Source organism: Bombina bombina, chromosome 1, assembly GCF_027579735.1.
Source record: "Bombina bombina isolate aBomBom1 chromosome 1, aBomBom1.pri, whole genome shotgun sequence".
In the NCBI taxonomy this organism is placed as follows: domain Eukaryota; kingdom Metazoa; phylum Chordata; class Amphibia; order Anura; family Bombinatoridae; genus Bombina; species Bombina bombina.
Genome location: NC_069499.1, coordinates 1156868269 through 1156889916, shown reverse-complemented (window position 1 = coordinate 1156889916; position 21648 = coordinate 1156868269). Strand labels below are relative to the sequence as shown.

The 21648-nt window shown below is 40.5% G+C and overlaps 1 protein-coding gene across 1 annotated transcript in view; it reads left to right on the top strand.

The window, feature by feature from the left end:
- Positions 1-21648, top strand: part of BRCA1 (BRCA1 DNA repair associated) — a 1073265-nt gene that overhangs the window by 430745 nt on the left and 620872 nt on the right. The window contains exon 10 of the mRNA XM_053699586.1: positions 16406-16580. Within this exon, the coding sequence (XP_053555561.1) occupies positions 16406-16580 (175 nt within the window). The remainder of the gene's footprint in view (positions 1-16405; positions 16581-21648) is intronic.

Genomic DNA, 21648 nt, shown 5'->3' with positions numbered 1-21648 from the left:
ATAGTTCTGGCATTTCTGAGGTCGCATGGGTGGAAAGTGAACGTGGAAAAGAGTTCTCTATCCCCACTCACAAGAGTCTCCTTCCTAGGGACTCTTATAGATTCTGTAGAGATGAAAATTTACCTGACGGAGTCCAGGTTATCAAAACTTCTAAATTCTTGCCGTGTCCTTCATTCTATTCCACGCCCGTCAGTGGCTCAGTGCATGAAAGTAATAGGCTTAATGGTAGCGGCAATGGACATAGTGCCATTTGCGCGCCTGCATCTCAGACTGCTGCAATTATGCATGCTAAGTCAGTGGAATGGGGATTACTCAGATTTGTCCCCTCTACTAAATCTGGATCAAGAGACCAGAGATTCTCTTCTCTGGTGGCTATTTCGGATCCATCTGTCCAAGGGTATGACCTTCCGCAGGCCAGATTGGACGATTGTAACAACAGATGCCAGCCTTCTAGGTTGGGGTGCAGTCTGGAATTTCCTGAAGGCTCAGGGATCGTGGACTCAGGAGGAGAAACTCCTCCCAATAAATATTCTGGAGTTAAGAGCAATATTCAATGCTCTTCTAGCTTGGCCTCAGTTAGCAACCCTGAGGTTCATCAGATTTCAGTCGGACAACATCACGACTGTGGCTTACATCAACCATCAAGGGGGAACCAGGAGTTCCCTAGCAATGTTAGAAGTCTCAAAGATAATTCGTTGGGCAGAGTCTCACTCTTGCCACCTGTCAGCGATCCACATCCCAGGCGTAGAGAACTGGGAGGCGGATTTTCTAAGTCGTCAGACTTTTCATCCTGGGGAGTGGGAACTCCATTTGGAGGTGTTTGCTCAACTGGTCCATCGTTGGGGCAAACCAGAACTGGATCCCATGGCGTCTCGCCAGAACGCCAAGCATCCTTGTTACGGATCCAGGTCCAGGGACCCGGGAGCGACGCTGATAGATGCTCTAACAGCTCCTTGGTTCTTCAACCTGGCTTATGTGTTTCCACCGTTTCCTCTGCTCCCTCAACTGATTGCCAAAATCAAACAGGAGAGAGCATCGGTGATAATGATAGTGCCTGCGTGGCCACGCAGGACCTGGTATGCAGACCTAGTGGACATGTCATCTCTTCCACCATGGACTCTGCCTCTGAGGCAGGACCTTCTAATACAAGGTCCTTTCAATCATCCAAATCTAATTTATCTGAGACTGACTGCATGGAGATTGAACGCTTGATTCTATCAAGGCGTGGCTTCTCCGAGTCAGTCATTGATACCTTAATACAGGCACGAAAGCCTGTTACCAGGAAAATCTACCATAAGATATGGCGTAAATATCTTTATTGGTGTGAATCCAAGAGTTACTCATGGAGTAAGGTTAGGATTCCTAGGATATTGTCCTTTCTCCAAGAGGGTTTGGACAAAGGCTTATCAGCTAGTTCTTTAAAGGGACAGATCTCTGCTCTTTCTATTCTTTTACACAAGCGTCTGGCAGAGGTTCCAGACGTCCAGGCATTTTGTCAGGCTTTGGTTAGGATTAAGCCTGTGTTTAAAACTGTTGCTCCCCCGTGGAGCTTAAACTTGGTTCTTAAAGTTCTTCAGGGAGTTCCGTTTGAACCCCTTCATTCCATTGATATTAAACTTTTATCTTGGAAAGTTCTGTTTTTGATGGCTATTTCCTCAGCTCGAAGAGTCTCTGAGTTATCTGCCTTACAATGTGATTCTGCTTATCTGATCTTTCATTCAGACAAGGTAGTTCTGCGTACCAAACCTGGGTTTTTACCTAAGGTGGTTTCTAACAGGAATATCAATCAAGAGATTGTTGTTCCATCATTGTGTCCTAATCCTTCTTCAAAGAAGGAACGTCTTTTGCATAATCTGGACGTAGTCCGTGCCTTGAAGTTTTACTTACAGGCTACTAAAGATTTTCGTCAAACATCTGCCCTGTTTGTTGTTTACTCTGGACAGAGGAGAGGTCAAAAAGCTTCGGCAACCTCTCTCTCCTTTTGGCTTCGGAGCATAATACGCTTAGCCTATGAGACTGCTGGACAGCAGCCCCCTGAAAGGATTACAGCTCATTCTACTAGAGCTGTGGCTTCCACCTGGGCCTTTAAAAATGAGGCCTCTGTTGAACAGATTTGCAAGGCTGCGACTTGGTCTTCGCTTCACACCTTTTCAAAATTTTACAAATTTGATACTTTTGCTTCTTCGGAGGCTGTTTTTGGGAGAAAGGTTCTACAGGCAGTGGTTCCTTCCGTTTAAGTTCCTGCCTTGTCCCTCCCATCATCCGTGTACTTTAGTTTTGGTATTGGTATCCCACAAGTAATGGATGATCCGTGGACTGGATACACTTAACAAGAGAAAACATAATTTATGCTTACCTGATATATTTATTTCTCTTGTAGTGTATCCAGTCCACGGCCCGCCCTGTCCTTTTAAGGCAGGTCTAAATTTTAATTAAACTACAGTCACCACTGCACCCTATGGTTTCTCCTTTCTCGGCTTGTTTCGGTCGAATGACTGGATATGGCAGTGAGGGGAGGAGCTATATAGCAGCTCTGCTGTGGGTGATCCTCTTGCAACTTCCTGTTGGGAAGGAGAATATCCCACAAGTAATGGATGATCCGTGGACTGGATACACTACAAGAGAAATAAATTTATCAGGTAAGCATAAATTATGTTTTTTTCAAAAGTTAGTAACACATTCTTTTTAAGAAACAGGATCATCTCTGCATGTTCAGCTATAAGTCTGTTTCTGCTATCAATAAGGACAATTGACACTAAGCTGAACAGTCATTCACTTTCCACAGAAAGACATTTTTGGGCCATTTTAGTTAAAGCTTGAAATCTGTTTATTAACCGCCCATTACTTCAGGGTTTTGTTTGAACTAGGTACAGAGATCTCTCTCAAGTAGGCTTCCAGCTATATAGTAGTAGTTTTTGGAGCACTGCTCTGACGCACAATAATACAAATAACAGCAATTTGTATAGGCAGAACAGAAGTGAACAATTTTTAGTTAAGTCTTCACTCCAGCTTAAAATCAAATGGGAAGATGCAGTTTTAAAAAATGCCACAAGGTCGCGTATGTGTACGATCTGGAGGTATCGGTTTAAAGGGACATAAAACCCACATTTTTCCTTTGATGATTCAGATAGAACATACAATTTCAAACAATATCCTTTGTTGAAAAGCTGTGATGTAAGCTCACGAGTGTTTACGTGTCTACAGCACTATATAGCAGTCGTTTTGCAACAAGGTTATACATTAGCAGGAGCACTAGATGGCAGAACTATTCCCTGTTATGTAGTGCTTCAGGCATGTGCACGCTACCTACCTACCTACCTAGGTACCCCTTCAGCAAAGCATAACATGAGAACGAAGCAAATTTGATAATAGAAGTAAATTTGAAACTTTTTTAAAATTGTATTCTCTATCTGAATAATGAAAGAATATTTTTGGGTGTAATGTCCCTTTAATGGGACATTGAACCCAATTTTTTTCATGATTCAGATAGAGCATGCAATTTTAAGAAACTTTCTAATTTACTCCAATTATGAATTTTTCTTTGTTCCCTTGCTATCTTTATTTTAAAAAGCAGAAATGTAAATCTTAGCAGCCAGCCCATTTTAGGTTCAGCACCATGGATAGCGTTTGCTTATTGGATGCTTACATTTACCTACCAATAAGCAAGCATAGCCCAGATTCTCAACCAAAAATGGTCCGGCTCCTATGCATCACATTCCTGCAATTTAAATAAAGATAGTTAGAGAACGAAGAAAAATTGATTATCGGAGTAAATTAGAAAGTTGTTTAAAATTGCATGCTCTATCTGAATCATGAAAGAAATTTTTTGGGTTTAGTGTCCCTTTAAGTATCAAGAGAATTTGCACGAGTACAAGTACTCGTGCAATTGCTTGGTATCGGCACCAATACTAGTATCGATGCAAACCTACATATCACTAGTTAGTAAAACCGATTAAATTCATTGTTTTCATTTTTAGAATAAATTTAAAGACTTTTTATCCCTCAGTTATATCAGACCATTACTGATTTGATTATATATCATTAGATATGCATATATAGATCATTGAACTGAATTAAAAGTATTGGGACTTTAAATATCTCCAGTTTAATATGTCAATTATTCATATTTGATCAACTTTTCAGCATTACTGGAAGGAGAAAATAATAATTATCTTAAAAATAACAAATTAAATATTTTTTATTTAAAATAAAAATAGCCATTAAATAAATAACAATTTTGTTTCATTTAACTAAAACAATAACATTATAGATTTAATTTGTAATACTTACCCTCACACTTAGGTCCTTATGCAGATGTAGACCTATCCAAACAATCTTCTATTTATTGAGCTTCTTGAACCTTTAGTATGGGTTGATTCTGTGTACATAGATTTGCAGGGGAGCAATGACACTAACGGGACAGTGAAGTCCTTCAACAAAGGATAATTTCAAAATAATCTTACAGTGACCTCTGGGAGAGCATGACATTGTTAATGTATTAGAATTAGTTTACCAAAAAAATTAAACATTACAGCCATGAATATACAGCATCATGCTATATAATTAAAAACTAATCTTATACTAATATTAAACTAATATTTAAAGATGAATAAACTTTCAATTATAATGTATCTTAAGTAGAAACTATCTTTTTTCCTCAAAAAAATTCTTAATTAAATTAATTTTTATCCACCTTGTGTTATTGTTAAAACTATAAGAAGAAATTGTACTAGGGAAGTTGATTACATCAAGGAAACATAATTACTAGATGCTAGATTTGCTGATAAGGGGTATGATTCAAATACTATAAAAGCAGCGAAAGATAGTTAAGGCTATGAAAAGGGAGACTACTCAAACCCCGTAATCAAAAATCAGTCACAAATAAACATGAAGAAATTAGTAATGATGTACGGTTCGTCACCACCTCTAATCAGGGAAGTAAGGACATTCAAAATATCCTCAAAAAACATTGGGGAGTCCTTAAAACGGATCCCATCCTTGGTGGATCATTACGTGATAAACCCCTGGTGTCTCTCAAAAAGAACAGAGATCTGAAAAATATTTTAGCGCCTACTAAATTACTTCGTATTAATAAAGATAACACTACATGGTTAGAACAGAAACCAGGCACATATAGATGCGGGGTGATGAGATGTGGTATGTATAGCCATGTGGAAAGGGGGAGTTTCTTCCACAATTTTGACCAATCAAATGTGTTCAATACCAAATATAGATACAACTGCAGTACCACATATGTAGTTTACTCTCTTAGCTGCAGCTGCAATTTAATTTATATTGGTAGAACCAAAAGAAATGTGCGAACTAGGCTGAATGAACACGTTAATAACATTAAGGCAGGATTAAAAACTCAGTGTGTCTGAACACTTTAGAATCCAACACAATATGGATCCAACTGAAGATAAAAGTTATTGATTGGATTCCTCCCAATATATTCCTAAATAGATTACTTACACTTAGACGTAGGAAATCATAGATGATTTATCTTCTGGGTTTAATGCATCTACAGGGGTTGAACATTGAACTTGAACTTCAGGCTTTTATGTAGCCACCATGACTGTTAGCATTATTAGAATTTTAGTAGTTTATTAAGTACTAAGTATATAACTCCACTGAGGCATCGTATGATATGTATTCTCAGGAAGCTACTAAGAGCATATCTATATACATATTAGGGCTGGGCGATATGGGTGAGGAAAAAAATTGTGATTTTTAAAAAAAAAAAAAAAAAAAAAAAAAAAAAAAAAAAAAAGCGATTTTATTAAAAATTACTATTACACCTTAATTTTTCAATAAAATGTTTATTTAACACTACAGAATCTTACTGTACATTTTTCTCAATGTCCAATACACTTTTGGAGCATAAAAATACAAACCACAAAATAGTTAAAATAAAATTAGCTAGTGCTACCTGTGCTGTGGTTACATAGATAGTATAAAGTCCCTTTATTTAACAGTACACTACAGAATCTTACTGTAAATGTTTCTCAATGTCCAATGCACTCTTGGAGCATAAAAATACAAACCAGAAAAGAAGTTTTTTAAAAAAAAAAAAAAGAAAAAAAAAAAGAGGTCAATAAGGCACTATAAAGTATTGTACAATACTCACTTTATTGCTCACAATTTTGAGCTGTCCCACCGCCACACCACTGCTTGACCACCCCCACACTACTTCCAGATGACTCCCACACACTCTTCAATCTCTTCCAAAATGGCTGTTTCGCGGGCATTCTCAGGTCCGCCCATGGCCGCACACTGGTCTGCCACTCATCCTCCCTCTCCGCCCTCCGTTTTCAGGACAATCTGAGGATTTGTATTTTTTTTTTTAAAACCGCAGCGATTAATCGCGGTTTAAAACCGCATCCGCAATTAATCGTGCAGCCCTAATACATATGTATTTATATACATTTTTAAATACATTTTTTTCTAATATTTGTGTGTATTGACTATTAGGCTTACATGTGTATATCTCAATTTGTTAGAATAGATGGTATTTACATGTGTATATTGCAATTTTTTAGAATAGATGGTATTTTTATATGAGTAACATGTAGGCTTAATGTGCCTGGGCGAGTGCAATATTTGTTAATACTCAAATGAACTGAGGCATTGGGTGGATGAGGCGGTGGAGGATGGGATAATTGATCATGCAACTGCTGAAACAATGATTGTTAATAATCCGGTTGTTCCCATCTTCCACCACCTACCAAAGATTCATAAGAGTATTGTTAATGTGAAAGGTAGGCCGATTGTGGCCGGTATTGGCTCTTTACTAGAACCATTATCCAAGTGGGTAGATTATTTTCTTCAACCCTTGGTGAAAAGGCTTCCAAGTTACATCAGGGACACTACCCATGCCATGTGTGTGATGGAGGATGTGTCTTGGAAAGAGGAGTACAGTTGGTTGACGATTGATGTTGTTTCCTTGTACTCATCCATCCCTCACACATATGGCCTGAGAGCAATTGAATTCTACCTGGACCTTTATACGGATTTTCCGGATAGAATGAAAGAATTTATCATGGGTTCTGTTAAATTCTTGCTTGAGCATAATTTCTTTATGTTCCAGGGTCGCTACTACCTCCAGAGGCGTGGGACCGCTATGGGGGCTAAATTTGCCCCCTCCTACGCCAACCTCTTTATGGGGTGGTGGGAGAGGGCCCACGTCTATGGAGATAGTGGCATAAATCCCTCAGATCGAGTCATTAAGTACATACGCTATATTGATGACCTGCTCATAATTTGGTCAGGTGATCATACTTCTGCTAAGAGGTATGTGGATTATCTGAACACAAATGAAGTTGGCATCCAGTTCACCTTTGAATGGAACAAAACAGATATCTGCTTTTTGGATATAGTCCTCAAAGGTGTCCCAGCTGAGAATAAGGTTGTTTCGTCCCTCTACAGGAAGCCCATTGCCGGTAACACTGTGTTACATGCTAAAAGCAGTCACCCTGAACATATCTTTGGCGGTATTGCCAAGGGCCAATTCATGAGGGTGCGACGCAATTGTACCCGGCAATGTGATTTCCAAAGGGAAAGTGGGGACCTGTGCAGAAGGCTTAGACAAAGAGGCTACCCACGAGAGGTTGTATACAAAGCTCATTCTGAGGTAAAGAAAATGGACAGGGCAGTTTTGCTAAGAGATGTTTCTAATAAAAGAAAACCCCCATCCACTAATACCAAACCAAAATTTGTAACTCAATTTTCTAATCAGTACGGAGATGTGTGCAAGATTATTGCGAAGAATCTTCCGATACTGATGGGAGATTAGCAATTGAGGGACAAAGTTGAGGGAGGTTGTATGTTTGTAGCAAGGCGAGCTGCCTCGCTGGGTAACATACTATCTCCAAGTCTACTGAAGGAACCATCTGTTAGTAACTCATGGCTGACACATGAAGGTACTTATAGATGTGGCAGACGTACTTTCACCTCTTGTGACCACATCAGGGTGGGCAGATCATTTGTATCTGGCCATTCTGGTGAGGTATTCAACACTAAGGGATGCATTAATTGTAGGAGTACCTACATTATCTATCTCATTGAGTGCACTTGCTGTTCAAAATCCTATGTAGGTAGAACGACTAGGGATGTTGGAACTAGAATTAGGGAGCATCTATCCTATATCTCAGGTGATAAACCATGCTCTGCTCTTTCCAGACATTTTTTGGATATTCACTATGGTGATGTCACTACTTTCTAATGGCAAGCAATAGAGCAAATCCCTAAGTCCCTACTGGATATTCAAACTGAATTGTTTGGTTCCAGTAGGTTTCAACTCTGAACATGATATTATGTTTATTTAAAATGATAAATTGGTCTGTTGCATTGTAATTTTTATCTTCCCCTCTTATGTTTATCAAATCTGTTGTGCAGTACACTAATTATTACTAATGGCATCTTTTTTGAATATTCATTTGAACACTGATCCAGGGTCTATGTTTTGAATTAAAATTATACATAGGTTTTCTTCTCATATCTTTATAATGCATTTAATTGTATTAAGGTGTTTGTTATGTGGCAATTGTTATTAACCAATCATTGTGGTTTTAACCTTTTTTAAGGGTAGTTGCATGTGTGTATCATTGTGTCTATGATTACGGTCCTGTGTGACCGAAACCGGTCAAACGATTCAGCTTGGCTGCATGTTCTGTCATGTTCTGTTTCCAACTTTTAAACAACATGGATTAAAGATTTGTTCGTTTATGACCTGAGTGAGGATCAGTCATTTTACTCCTTTTTCAATATTTGTTGTGTCATTACTTGATATATGGCACATCACCTGTAGAGTTTCAAAGCCCATATACATTTTTGGGGATTAATCATATGACCTCATTCTAGTGGCATTGTAATTGTGAATATGTTTTTTTATATATTTTTATATTTATATATGTCATTGTATAAACATTGTGTATAGCTACGTTGTACTCTTTCTACCTACCTTAATGAGTATACCATTGGCTGGATATGTTACACCATATACCATTGGTCAGATTTCATTTGCAGGTGATACATTGGCTCATTTAAAAAGCCGGTCTGAGCCTCTGTATCAGTCATCACTAACTCTTGAAACAGTCTGAGTGTTCTCAGACGAAACGTGTAGAGAGAACTGTTTTATTCAGCTCACACTTTCCTGACCGGCTCCAATTGACCACTGGTGCTCTGTTCTAGACTTAGTTTATCTACGGCTGAGAGGGTGTGAGTGCCGGGGACTCCTCATCGTGGCTGTCTAGGGAACCTGTGTACTGATGTGCTTTTAATCTTTTAAACGCTAGTAAGTGGCCATTTAGCTGTTTGTGCACTTACCTTGCAATAAATGTATTTTCACTTGAGTCAGACTGCGCCTGTCTTTATTCTCTTCCAGCTGGTTTAAATATAAATCTATTAAACTGGAGATAGTTGACCTCCCATTAATTTAATATATTTCAATGATCTATCTATTTCTTATGGTATACAGTATAACCAAATCAGTAATTGTCTGATGTAACTGGAAAATACGAAAAACTAGGGAGGAAAGAAGCACTATTATGACACACTCATGGAAGGGACGGGAAGGGGTGACCAAAATTAAAATATAACTTTTAATTATTATTATTAAAAAGTGGGTAAGACATATTCAAATTCTAAAAAAACAAATACACATGCCTGCCGTCTGTTTGCACATATCCTATATCATCAAAATTGCAAAGTATCGGTTCTCCTATTAAATACCATAGATTAGCACAAACTGGGTGATTATCCCCATTGCCCCATTGAGAACTATCTGAAAGTAATTGGAAAATAATCAGAAAGGTTGTTATACTAAAAACTAAACCTTTATGTAAAAAAAACCATGATTTACATCTAGTCTTACGGACTATGATTTAAATTGTGATTTAAATCAATGTTATTTAAATCAAATCCACCCTGAATGCAAGTGATAAATGTTTACCCAATTGTTCAACATTTTACTAAAAGAAAAAAAAAAGTGATAAATGGTTATTTCTCCAACATAGGTGTGTCCGGTCCACGGCGTCATCCTTACTTGTGGGATATTCTCTTCCCCAACAGGAAATGGCAAAGAGCCCAGCAAAGCTGGTCACATGATCCCTCCTAGGCTCCGCCTACCCCAGTCATTCTCTTTGCCGTTGTACAGGCAACATCTCCACGGAGATGGCTTAGAGTTTTTTAGTGTTTAACTGTAGTTTTTATTATTCAATCAAGAGTTTGTTATTTTGAAATAGTGCTGGTATGTACTATTTACTCAGAAACAGAAAAGAGATGAAGATTTCTGTTTGTATGAGGAAAATGATTTTAGCAACCGTCACTAAAATCCATGGCTGTTCCACACAGGACTGTTGAGAGCAATTAACTTCAGTTGGGGGAACAGTGAGCAGTCTCTTGCTGCTTGAGGTATGACACATTCTAACAAGACGATGTAATGCTGGAAGCTGTCATTTTCCCTCTGGGATCCGGTAAGCCATGTTTATTACGATTGTAAATAAGGGCTTCAAAAAGGGCTTATTAAGACTGTAGACTTTTTTTGGGCTAAATCGATTGATTATTAACACATATTTAGCCTTGAGGAATCATTTTATCTGGGTATTTTGATATAATAATATCGGCAGGCACTGTTTTAGACACCTTATTCTTTAGGGGCTTTCCCAAAGCATAGGCAGAGCCTCATTTTCGCGCCGGTGTTGCGCACTTGTTTTTGAGAGGCATGGCATGCAGTCGCATGTGAGAGGAGCTCTGATACTTAGAAAAGACTTTCTGAAGGCGTCATTTGGTATCGTATTCCCCTTGGGGCTTGGTTGGGTCTCAGCAAAGCAGATACCAGGGACTGTAAAGGGGTTAAAGTTCAAAACGGCTCCGGTTCCGTTATTTTAAGGGTTAAAGCTTCCAAATTTGGTGTGCAATACTTTTAAGGCTTTAAGACACTGTGGTGAAAATTTGGTAAATTTTGAACAATTCCTTCATGTTTTTTCGCATTTGCAGTAATAAAGTGTGTTCAGTTTAAAATTTAAAGTGACAGTAACGGTTTAATTTTAAAACGTTTTTTGTACTTGTTATCAAGTTTATGCCTGTTTAACATGTCTGAACTACCAGATAGACTGTGTTCTGAATGTGGGGAAGCCAGAATTCCTATTCATTTAAATAAATGCGATTTATGTGACAATGACAATGATGCCCAAGATGATTCCTCAAGTGAGGGGAGTAAGCATGGTACTGCATCATTCCCTCCTTCGTCTACACGAGTCTTGCCCACTCAGGAGGCCCCTAGTACATCTAGCGCGCCAATACTCCTTACTATGCAACAATTAACGGCTGTAATGGATAATTCTGTCAAAAACATTTTAGCCAAAATGCACTCTTATCAGCGTAAGCGCGACTGCTCTGTTTTAGATACTGAAGAGCATGACGACGCTGATATTAATATTTCTGAAGGGCCCCTAACTCAGTCTGATGGGGCCAGGGAGGTTTTGTCTGAGGGAGAAATTACTGATTCAGGGAACATTTCTCAACAAGCTGAACCTGATGTGATTGCATTTAAATTTAAGTTGGAACATCTCCGCATTCTGCTTAAGGAGGTATTATCCACTCTGGATGATTGTGACAAGTTGGTCATCCCAGAGAAACTATGTAAAATGGACAAGTTCCTAGAGGTGCCGGGGCTCCCAGAAGCTTTTCCTATACCCAAGCGGGTGGCGGACATTGTTAATAAAGAATGGGAAAGGCCTGGTATTCCTTTCGTCCCTCCCCCCATATTTAAAAAAATTGTTTCCTATGGTCGACCCCAGAAAGGACTTATGGCAGACAGTCCCCAAGGTCGAGGGAGCGGTTTCCACTTTAAACAAACGCACCACTATACCCATAGAGGATAGTTGTGCTTTCAAAGATCCTATGGATAAAAAATTAGAAGGTTTGCTTAAAAAGATGTTTGTTCAGCAGGGTTACCTTCTACAACCAATTTCATGCATTGTCCCTGTCGCTACAGCCGCATGTTTCTGGTTCGATGAGCTGATAAAGGCGGTCGACAGTGATTCTCCTCCTTATGAGGAGATTATGGACAGAATCAATGCTCTCAAATTGGCTAATTCTTTCACCCTAGACGCCACTTTGCAATTGGCTAGGTTAGCGGCTAAGAATTCTGGGTTTGCTATTGTGGCGCGCAGAGCGCTTTGGTTGAAATCTTGGTCGGCTGATGCGTCTTCCAAAAACAAGCTACTTAACATTCCTTTCAAGGGGAAAACGCTGTTTGGCCCTGACTTGAAAGAGATTATCTCGGATATCACTGGGGGTAAGGGCCACGCCCTTCCTCAGGATCGGCCTTTCAAGGCAAAAAATAAACCTAATTTTCGTCCCTTTCGTAGAAACGGACCAGCCCAAAGTGCTACGTCCTCTAAGCAAGAGGGTAATACTTCTCAAGCCAAGCCAGCTTGGAGACCAATGCAAGGCTGGAACAAGGGAAAGCAGGCCAAGAAACCTGCCACTGCTACCAAGACAGCATGAAATGTTGGCCCCCGATCCGGGACCGGATCTGGTGGGGGGCAGACTCTCTCTCTTCGCTCAGGCTTGGGCAAGAGATGTTCTGGATCCTTGGGCGCTAGAAATAGTCTCCCAAGGTTATCTTCTGGAATTCAAGGGACTTCCCCCAAGGGGGAGGTTCCACAGGTCTCAGTTGTCTTCAGACCACATAAAAAGACAGGCATTCTTACATTGTGTAGAAGACCTGTTAAAAATGGGAGTGATTCATCCCGTTCCATTAAGAGAACAAGGGATGGGGTTCTACTCCAATCTGTTTATAGTTCCCAAAAAAGAGGGAACGTTCAGACCAATCTTAGATCTCAAGATCTTAAACAAGTTTCTCAAGGTTCCATCGTTCAAGATGGAAACCATTCGAACTATTCTTCCTTCCATCCAGGAAGGTCAATTCATGACCACGGTGGATTTAAAGGATGCGTATCTACATATTCCTATCCACAAGGAACATCATCGGTTCCTGAGGTTCGCATTCCTGGACAAACATTACCAGTTCGTGGCGCTTCCTTTCGGATTAGCCACTGCTCCAAGGATTTTCACAAAGGTACTAGGGTCCCTTCTAGCTGTGCTAAGACCAAGGGGCATTGCTGTAGTACCTTACTTGGACGACATTCTGATTCAAGCGTCGTCCCTTCCTCAAGCAAAGGCTCACACGGACATTGTCCTGGCCTTTCTCAGATCTCACGGATGGAAAGTGAACGTGGAAAAGAGTTCTCTATCTCCGTCAACAAGGGTTCCCTTCTTGGGAACAATAATAGACTCCTTAGAAATGAGGATTTTTCTGACAGAGGCCAGAAAAACAAAACTTCTAGACTCTTGTCGGATACTCCATTCCGTTCCTCTTCCTTCCATAGCTCAGTGCATGGAAGTGATCGGGTTGATGGTAGCGGCAATGGACATAGTTCCTTTTGCACGCATTCATCTAAGACCATTACAACTGTGCATGCTCAGTCAGTGGAATGGGGACTATACAGACTTGTCTCCGAAGATACAAGTAAATCAGAGGACCAGAGACTCACTCCGTTGGTGGCTGTCCCTGGACAACCTGTCACGAGGGATGACATTCCGCAGACCAGAGTGGGTCATTGTCACGACCGACGCCAGTCTGATGGGCTGGGGCGCGGTCTGGGGTTCCCTGAAAGCTCAGGGTCTTTGGTCTCGGGAAGAATCTCTTCTACCGATAAATATTCTGGAACTGAGAGCGATATTCAATGCTCTCAAGGCTTGGCCTCAGCTAGCGAGGGCCAAGTTCATACGGTTTCAATCAGACAACATGACAACTGTTGCGTACATCAACCATCAGGGGGGAACAAGGAGTTCCCTGGCGATGGAAGAAGTGACCAAAATCATTCTATGGGCGGAGTCTCACTCCTGCCACCTGTCTGCTATCCACATCCCAGGAGTGGAAAATTGGGAAGCGGATTTTCTGAGTCGTCAGACATTGCATCCGGGGGAGTGGGAACTCCATCCGGAAATCTTTGCCCAAGTCACTCAGCTGTGGGGCATTCCAGACATGGATCTGATGGCCTCTCGTCAGAACTTCAAAGTTCCTTGCTACGGGTCCAGATCCAGGGATCCCAAGGCGGCTCTAGTGGATGCACTAGTAGCACCTTGGACCTTCAAACTAGCTTATGTGTTCCCGCCGTTTCCTCTCATCCCCAGGCTGGTAGCCAGGATCAATCAGGAGAGGGCGTCGGTGATCTTGATAGCTCCTGCGTGGCCACGCAGGACTTGGTACGCAGATCTGGTGAATATGTCATCGGCTCCTCCTTGGAAGCTACCTTTGAGACGAGACCTTCTTGTTCAGGGTCCGTTCGAACATCCGAATCTGGTTTCACTCCAGCTGACTGCTTGGAGATTGAACGCTTGATCTTATCGAAGCGAGGATTCTCAGATTCTGTTATCGATACTCTTGTTCAGGCCAGAAAGCCTGTCACTAGAAAGATTTACCACAAAATTTGGAAAAAATATATCTGTTGGTGTGAATCTAAAGGATTCCCTTGGGACAAGGTTAAGATTCCTAGGATTCTATCCTTCCTTCAAGAAGGATTGGAAAAAGGATTATCTGCAAGTTCCCTGAAGGGACAGATTTCTGCCTTGTCTGTGTTACTTCACAAAAAGCTGGCCGCTGTGCCAGATGTTCAAGCCTTTGTTCAGGCTCTGGTTAGAATTAAGCCTGTTTACAAACCTTTGACTCCTCCTTGGAGTCTCAATTTAGTTCTTTCAGTTCTTCAGGGGGTTCCGTTTGAACCCTTGCATTCCGTTGATATTAAGTTATTATCTTGGAAAGTTTTGTTCTTAGTGGCAATTTCTTCTGCTAGAAGAGTTTCAGAATTATCTGCTCTGCAGTGTTCTCCTCCTTATCTGGTGTTCCATGCAGATAAGGTGGTTTTACGTACTAAACCTGGTTTTCTTCCAAAAGTTGTTTCTAACAAAAACATTAACCAGGAGATTATCGTACCTTCTCTGTGTCCGAAACCAGTTTCAAAGAAGGAACGTTTGTTGCACAATTTGGATGTTGTTCGCGCTCTAAAATTCTATTTAGATGCTACAAAGGATTTTAGACAAACATCTTCCTTGTTTGTTGTTTATTCCGGTAAAAGGAGAGGTCAAAAAGCAACTTCTACCTCTCTCTCTTTTTGGATTAAAAGCATCATCAGATTGGCTTACGAGACTGCCGGACGGCAGCCTCCCGAAAGAATCACAGCTCATTCCACTAGGGCTGTGGCTTCCACATGGGCCTTCAAGAACGAGGCTTCTGTTGATCAGATATGTAGGGCAGCGACTTGGTCTTCACTGCACACTTTTACCAAATTTTACAAGTTTGATACTTTTGCTTCTTCTGAGGCTATTTTTGGGAGAAAGGTTTTGCAAGCCGTGGTGCCTTCCATTTAGGTGACCTGATTTGCTCCCTCCCTTCATCCGTGTCCTAAAGCTTTGGTATTGGTTCCCACAAGTAAGGATGACGCCGTGGACCGGACACACCTATGTTGGAGAAAACAGAATTTATGTTTACCTGATAAATTACTTTCTCCAACGGTGTGTCCGGTCCACGGCCCGCCCTGGTTTTTTTAATCAGGTCTGATAATTTATTTTCTTTAACTACAGTCACCACGGTACCATATGGTTTCTCCTATGCAAATATTCCTCCTTAACGTCGGTCGAATGACTGGGGTAGGCGGAGCCTAGGAGGGATCATGTGACCAGCTTTGCTGGGCTCTTTGCCATTTCCTGTTGGGGAAGAGAATATCCCACAAGTAAGGATGACGCCGTGGACCGGACACACCGTTGGAGAAAGTAATTTATCAGGTAAACATAAATTCTGTTTTTTGGGGTCTTGCCTAATGACATTTCTTGTATCAGCTGTTCTTCCACACAAAATATTGTCTATATCTGGCCTTTCCTTTACACTGATGGCAGCTTCATGGAGGGGGAAAATTAAAACGTTACCTGATCAAACATCTCTCCTAATCATAAAGTCCTGAGTTCTCTCCAGACTGTAAAGCAATAACAGGAAACTATGTTTAAAAAAAACAACTCAATAGGTAGATTTTTTTTTTATTCACCATAAAAAATCTAATCATTTTGTTCTTTTTAAAATGTGTATGTTTTTATATAAAACTGCAGCATTGCCAACAGCTCTCTCCATGATGAAATGAAATTTTGAGAATGATTTTTCTGTCTTATCTAAAGAGACTGAAGATACAATTGCTAAAATAATCCCCCCCCCTCTACACATACATACACTAAGACTTTCTATTGTTTTAAATACACATTACATCTGTTTTCTGATCACTCTTGCTAGCCTAGGAGGTTTTTGGTTTTTAAGAGGTATATTTAACTTGCAGGGCATCTTCTCTTACAGCAACGGGATGCTATGCAAAACAATTTAAAGAAACTCCAGCAAGAAATGGCTGCTCTGGAAGCAGTTCTGCAACAGCATGGGACACAGGAGTTCAGATCGAAGGAGGGATGCTTGTCCCCAGCTGACAGTGTCACAATAAGACAGCAGAAGGTCCAGGAGAAACAAACAGACAATGGTAAATATGTGAAGAGCGGATTCTGCAGTTTGTATAATCAGTCATTCCTAACACAATGTATTCTAGCTGTAAATATAGATTCCATGCTGAGAAAAATAATTTTGCATTTCTGTATATGTATGTGTGTGTGTATATATATATATATATATATATATATATATATATATATATATATATATAGAGAGAGAGAGAGAGAGAGAGAGAGAGAGAGAGAGAGAGAGTATAAAAAAAAAATCCAATGCTTCAGATTTAAAAAAAAATGGCAATAGATAAAGGGATCACGAATGGTAGAGGGAATAATGATACAGTGCTTTTGCGAAAAGAGACCCGTTGGATTTTCACTCTCAAAACTAGATGCCTTAATGGGCTGAATTAAAAATTTGAAGTTTGCTTCTTATCTATAATAAAGATGCCCCCTTCTGTAGTATGGTGATGATGTTGCCTTTTTCATGCCTGATGAAAATATGAAACATGTTTGAATTACATATATATATATATATATATATATATATATATATATATATATATATATATATATATATATATATATACAGTCCAGATAAAGGACAGCACAATCTTACGCCAATTCAACTGCCAAGGTGCACTGCAAACCAATTCGTATCCTTTCCAAGAACACAGGCACTCACTGGTCTTTATAAAAGGTAATCCTTTATTCAATCCATTAAAACGATAATAATACCATGAAGTTTCGGCACACCATTGTGCCTTTATCAAATGTATCAAAATATTAAAAAGCTTCATATCAAACTTACCCCTAATCACCTCTTAAATACTATTGGAATATAGCACATACCGCCAGCCCATCGTGTGTAAAATCAGCGTCTGACGTCATCAGGGAGCGCTGATCTGTGCGCCCTGTGAGATCGTAGGGCCGACGTTGCCATGGCAACATGTAAACTATACACAGTTACTCGGCGAATGTGCAATAGATATATTTGCATATCGAGTGTGTCGCCGATTACACATATTGACGGAGTTCCCCATACTTATTATAATGGGGCAAAGTACCGCAAATCTCCAAAATATTGGACAAAAACGATGTCTATATCAGCGCAACACTCCCAGCAAATAATACTAAAAACAAAGTGCGTAAAAAACATAGTGTATAAAATTCAAAAATGTATCAGAAAGGAGCATCTATATAACATTGTATCCATATCATAATGAGTGAAAAGTATCAAAAAAGCATTTGATGCCATAGTGACAGTAAACTACTTCAATTTATATATAAGGTGAGATATTAGCTCGCATTCATGCCTACTAGTATTATGGTAGAAACATGGGAACAATATGTGAGAGAAGATTATATGTCCATTTTTAAGACCCATACGTTATAACAGGACAAATCTGTGTACTCTGATTATGTTGCAAAAACAGAATTTATCTAGTAGAAAGGGCTGAAGTCCAGTGAGGTATTAAGGCCACATGGAGAGATGGTATTTAGCCTGTAGATCCACTTGGTTTCGCATTGTAGTAACAGGTTCCCCCTGTCACCTCCCCTTGGGAGTGGGGGTATATGATCTATAAGCATTGTGCGTAAACTTGAAACCGCATGTTTATGTTGGATGCAATGCCTAGCTACTGGTTCTGATTCACCAGTGCGTAGGGCCTCCCGTATAGCACACCGGTGGTTTGCCATACGCTCGCGGAAGGTTGTTACAGTTTTCTCTTGTTAAGTGTGTTCAGTCCACGGGTCATCCATTACTTATGGGATATATTCTCCTTCCCAACAGGAAGTTGGAAGAGGATCACTCAAGCAGAGCTGCTATATAGCTCCTCCCCTCACATGTCATATCCAGTCATTCTCTTGCAACCCTCAACAAAGAAGGAGGTCGCGGGAGGAGTTGGAGTTTTTACTTAATTATTCTTCAATCAAAAGTTTTTTTTTTTTAAATGGCACCGGAGTGTGCTGTTTTTCTATCTCAGGCAGTATTTGGAAGAAGAAACTGCCTGCGTTTTCTATGATCTTAGCAGGCGTAACTAAGATCCACTGGCTGTTCTCGACATTCTGAGGAGTGGGGTAACTTCAGAACATGGGAATAGCATGTGGGGTCCCCCGCAAATGAGGTATGTGCAGTACAATATTTTCTGGGAATGGAATTGACTAAGAAAACACTGCTGTTACCCGTATGATGTAAGTACAGCCTTAAATGCAGTAGTAGTGACTGGTATCAGGCTGATAAATGTATGCACAGTAGAGTTATTTTCTAGGGACTGAGAAAATACTGTTAATACTGAAATAATGCTTAAGCCTTATCTGCAGTGGAAGCGACTGGTAGCTGGCTTAGTGATAACTTTGCATTAAAAGAAGTTTGTTTTTAAAACGTTTACTGGCATGTTATTCGTTTTGTGAGGTACTTTGGTGATAAATCCTTTTGGGCATGAATTTTTTCTCTTTTTTTCCACATGGCTAACGTATATTTCTGCATAGAAACCGTTATATCAGGTCTCCCACTGTTGTAAATGAGCGGGAGGGGCCTTTTTTAGCGCCTTGTTGCGCAGTTAAAATTCTAGCACAGTCTTCCTGCTTCTTCCTCCTTGATCCAGGACGTCTCTAGAGAGCTCAGGGGTCTTCAAAATTTGTTTTTGAGGGAGGTAATCAGTCACAGCAGACCTGTGACAGTGTGTTAGACTGTGATAAAAATGTTAAATATTAATTTGATATCTGTTTTTTTGGGTACTGAGGGGTTAATCATCCTTTTGCTAATGGGTGCAATCCTCTGCTAATTAATACATTTAAAGAATGGTTGACTATAACTGAATTAGTTCTTTGTTATTCAACTGTGTTTTTAAAAAAAAAAAGAAAAAAAAAGCGCTTCAGCGTTATTTATATTGCTTGTAAACTTATTGAAGTAATTTCCAAGCTTGCTAGCTTCATTGCTAGTCTGTTTAAACATGTCTGATACAGAGGAATCTGCTTGTTCATTATGTTTAAAAGCCGATGTGGAGCCCAATAGAAATATGTGTACCAATTGTATTGATATTACTTTGAATAAAAGTCAATCTGTACCGATAAAGAAATTATCACCAGACAACGAGGGGGAAGTTATGCCGTCTAACTCTCCTCACGTGTCAGTACCTTCATCTCCCGCTCGGGAGGTGCGTGAGATTGAGGCGCCAAGTACATTAAGGCCCTTACAAATCCCTTTACATGATATGGCTAATGTTATGAAAGAAGTATTATACAATATGCCCGAGTTAAGAGGCAAGCGCGACAGCTCTGGGTTAAGGACAGAGCGCGCAGATGACACGAGAGCCATGTCTGATACTGCGTCACAATTTGCAGAACATGAGGACGGAGAGCTTCATTCTGTGGGTGACGGTTCTGATTCGGGGAGACCGGATTCAGAAATTTAAAATTTTAAATTTAAGCTTGAGAACCTCCGCGTGTTGCTAGGGGAGGTGTTAGCGGTTCTGAATGATTGTGACACGGTGGCAATCCCAGAGAAATTATGTAGGCTGGATAAATACTATGCGGTACCGGTGTGTACTGACGTTTTTCCTATACCAAAGAGGCTTACAGAGATTATTAGCAAGGAGTGGGATAGACCCGGTGTGCCTTTTTCCCCTCCTCCGATATTTAGAAAAATGTTCCCTATAGACGCCACCACACGAGACTTATGGCAGACGGTCCCTAAGGTGGAGGGAGCAGTTTCTACTTTAGCCAAGCGTACCACTATCCCGGTGGAAGATAGCTGTGCTTTCTCAGATCCAATGGATAAAAAATTAGAGGGTTACCTTAAGAAAATGTTTGTTCAACAAGGTTTTATATTACAGCCTCTTGCATGCATTGCGCCTGTCACTGCTGCAGCGGCATTCTGGTTTGAGTCTCTGGAAGAGGCGATTCGCACAGCACCATTGGATGAGTCTTTGAGCAAGATTAGCAAGATTAGAACCCTTAAGCTGGCTAATGCGTTTGTTTTCGGATGCCGTAGTGCATTTGACCAAACTTACGGCTAAGAATTCCGGATTCGCCATACAGGCTATGGCTTAAATCCTGGTCAGCAGATGTAACTTCTAAATCTAAACTACTAAACATTCCTTTCAAAGGGCAGACCTTATTCGGGCCCGGCTTGAAGGAAATTATTGCTGACATTACTGGAGGTCAGGGCCACACCCTTCCTCAGGACAGGGCCAAATCAAAGGCCAAACAGTATAATTTTTGTGCCTTTCATAATTTCAAGGCTGGAGCAGCATCAACTTCCTCCGCTCCAAAACAGGAAGGAACTACTGCTCGTTACAGACAGGGTTGGAAAGGCAACCAGTCATGGAACAAGGGCAAGCAGGCCAGAAAGCCTACTTCCGCCCCTAAGACAGCATGAAGACAGGGCCCCCTTTCCGGAGACGGATCTAGTGGGGGGCAGACTTTCTCTCTTCGCCCAGGCTTGGGCAAGAGATGTACAGGATCCCTGGACGTTGGAGATTATATCTCAGGGATACCTTCTGGATTTCAAAACTTCTCCTCCACAAGGGAGGTTTCATCTGTCAAGGTTATCAACAAACCTAGTAAAGAAAGAGGCATTTCTACAATGTGTACAAGACCTCTTAGTGATGGGAGTGATCCACCCAGTTCCGCGAACGGAACAGGGGCAAGGGTTTTTATTCAAATCTGTTTGTGGTTCCCAAAAAAGAGGGAACCTTCAGACCAATTTTAGACTTAAAAATCTTAAACAAATTCCTAAGGGTTCCATCGTTCAAGATGGAAACCATTCGTTCCATCCTACCCATGATCCAAGAGGGTCAATATATGACCACAGTGGACTTAAAGGATGCCTACCTTCACATACCGATTCACAGAGATCATTATCGGTACCTAAGGTTTGCCTTTCTAGACAGGCATTACCAGTTTGTAGCTCTTCCCTTCGGGTTAGCTACGGCCCTGAGAATTTTTACAAAGTTTCTGGGCTCACTTCTGGCGGTGCTAAGACCACGAGGCATAGCGGTGGCTCCGTACCTAGACGACATTCTGATACAAGCGTCAAGTTTTCAAAATGCAAAGTCTCATACAGAGATAGTTCTAGCATTTCTGAGGTCGCATGGGTGGAAA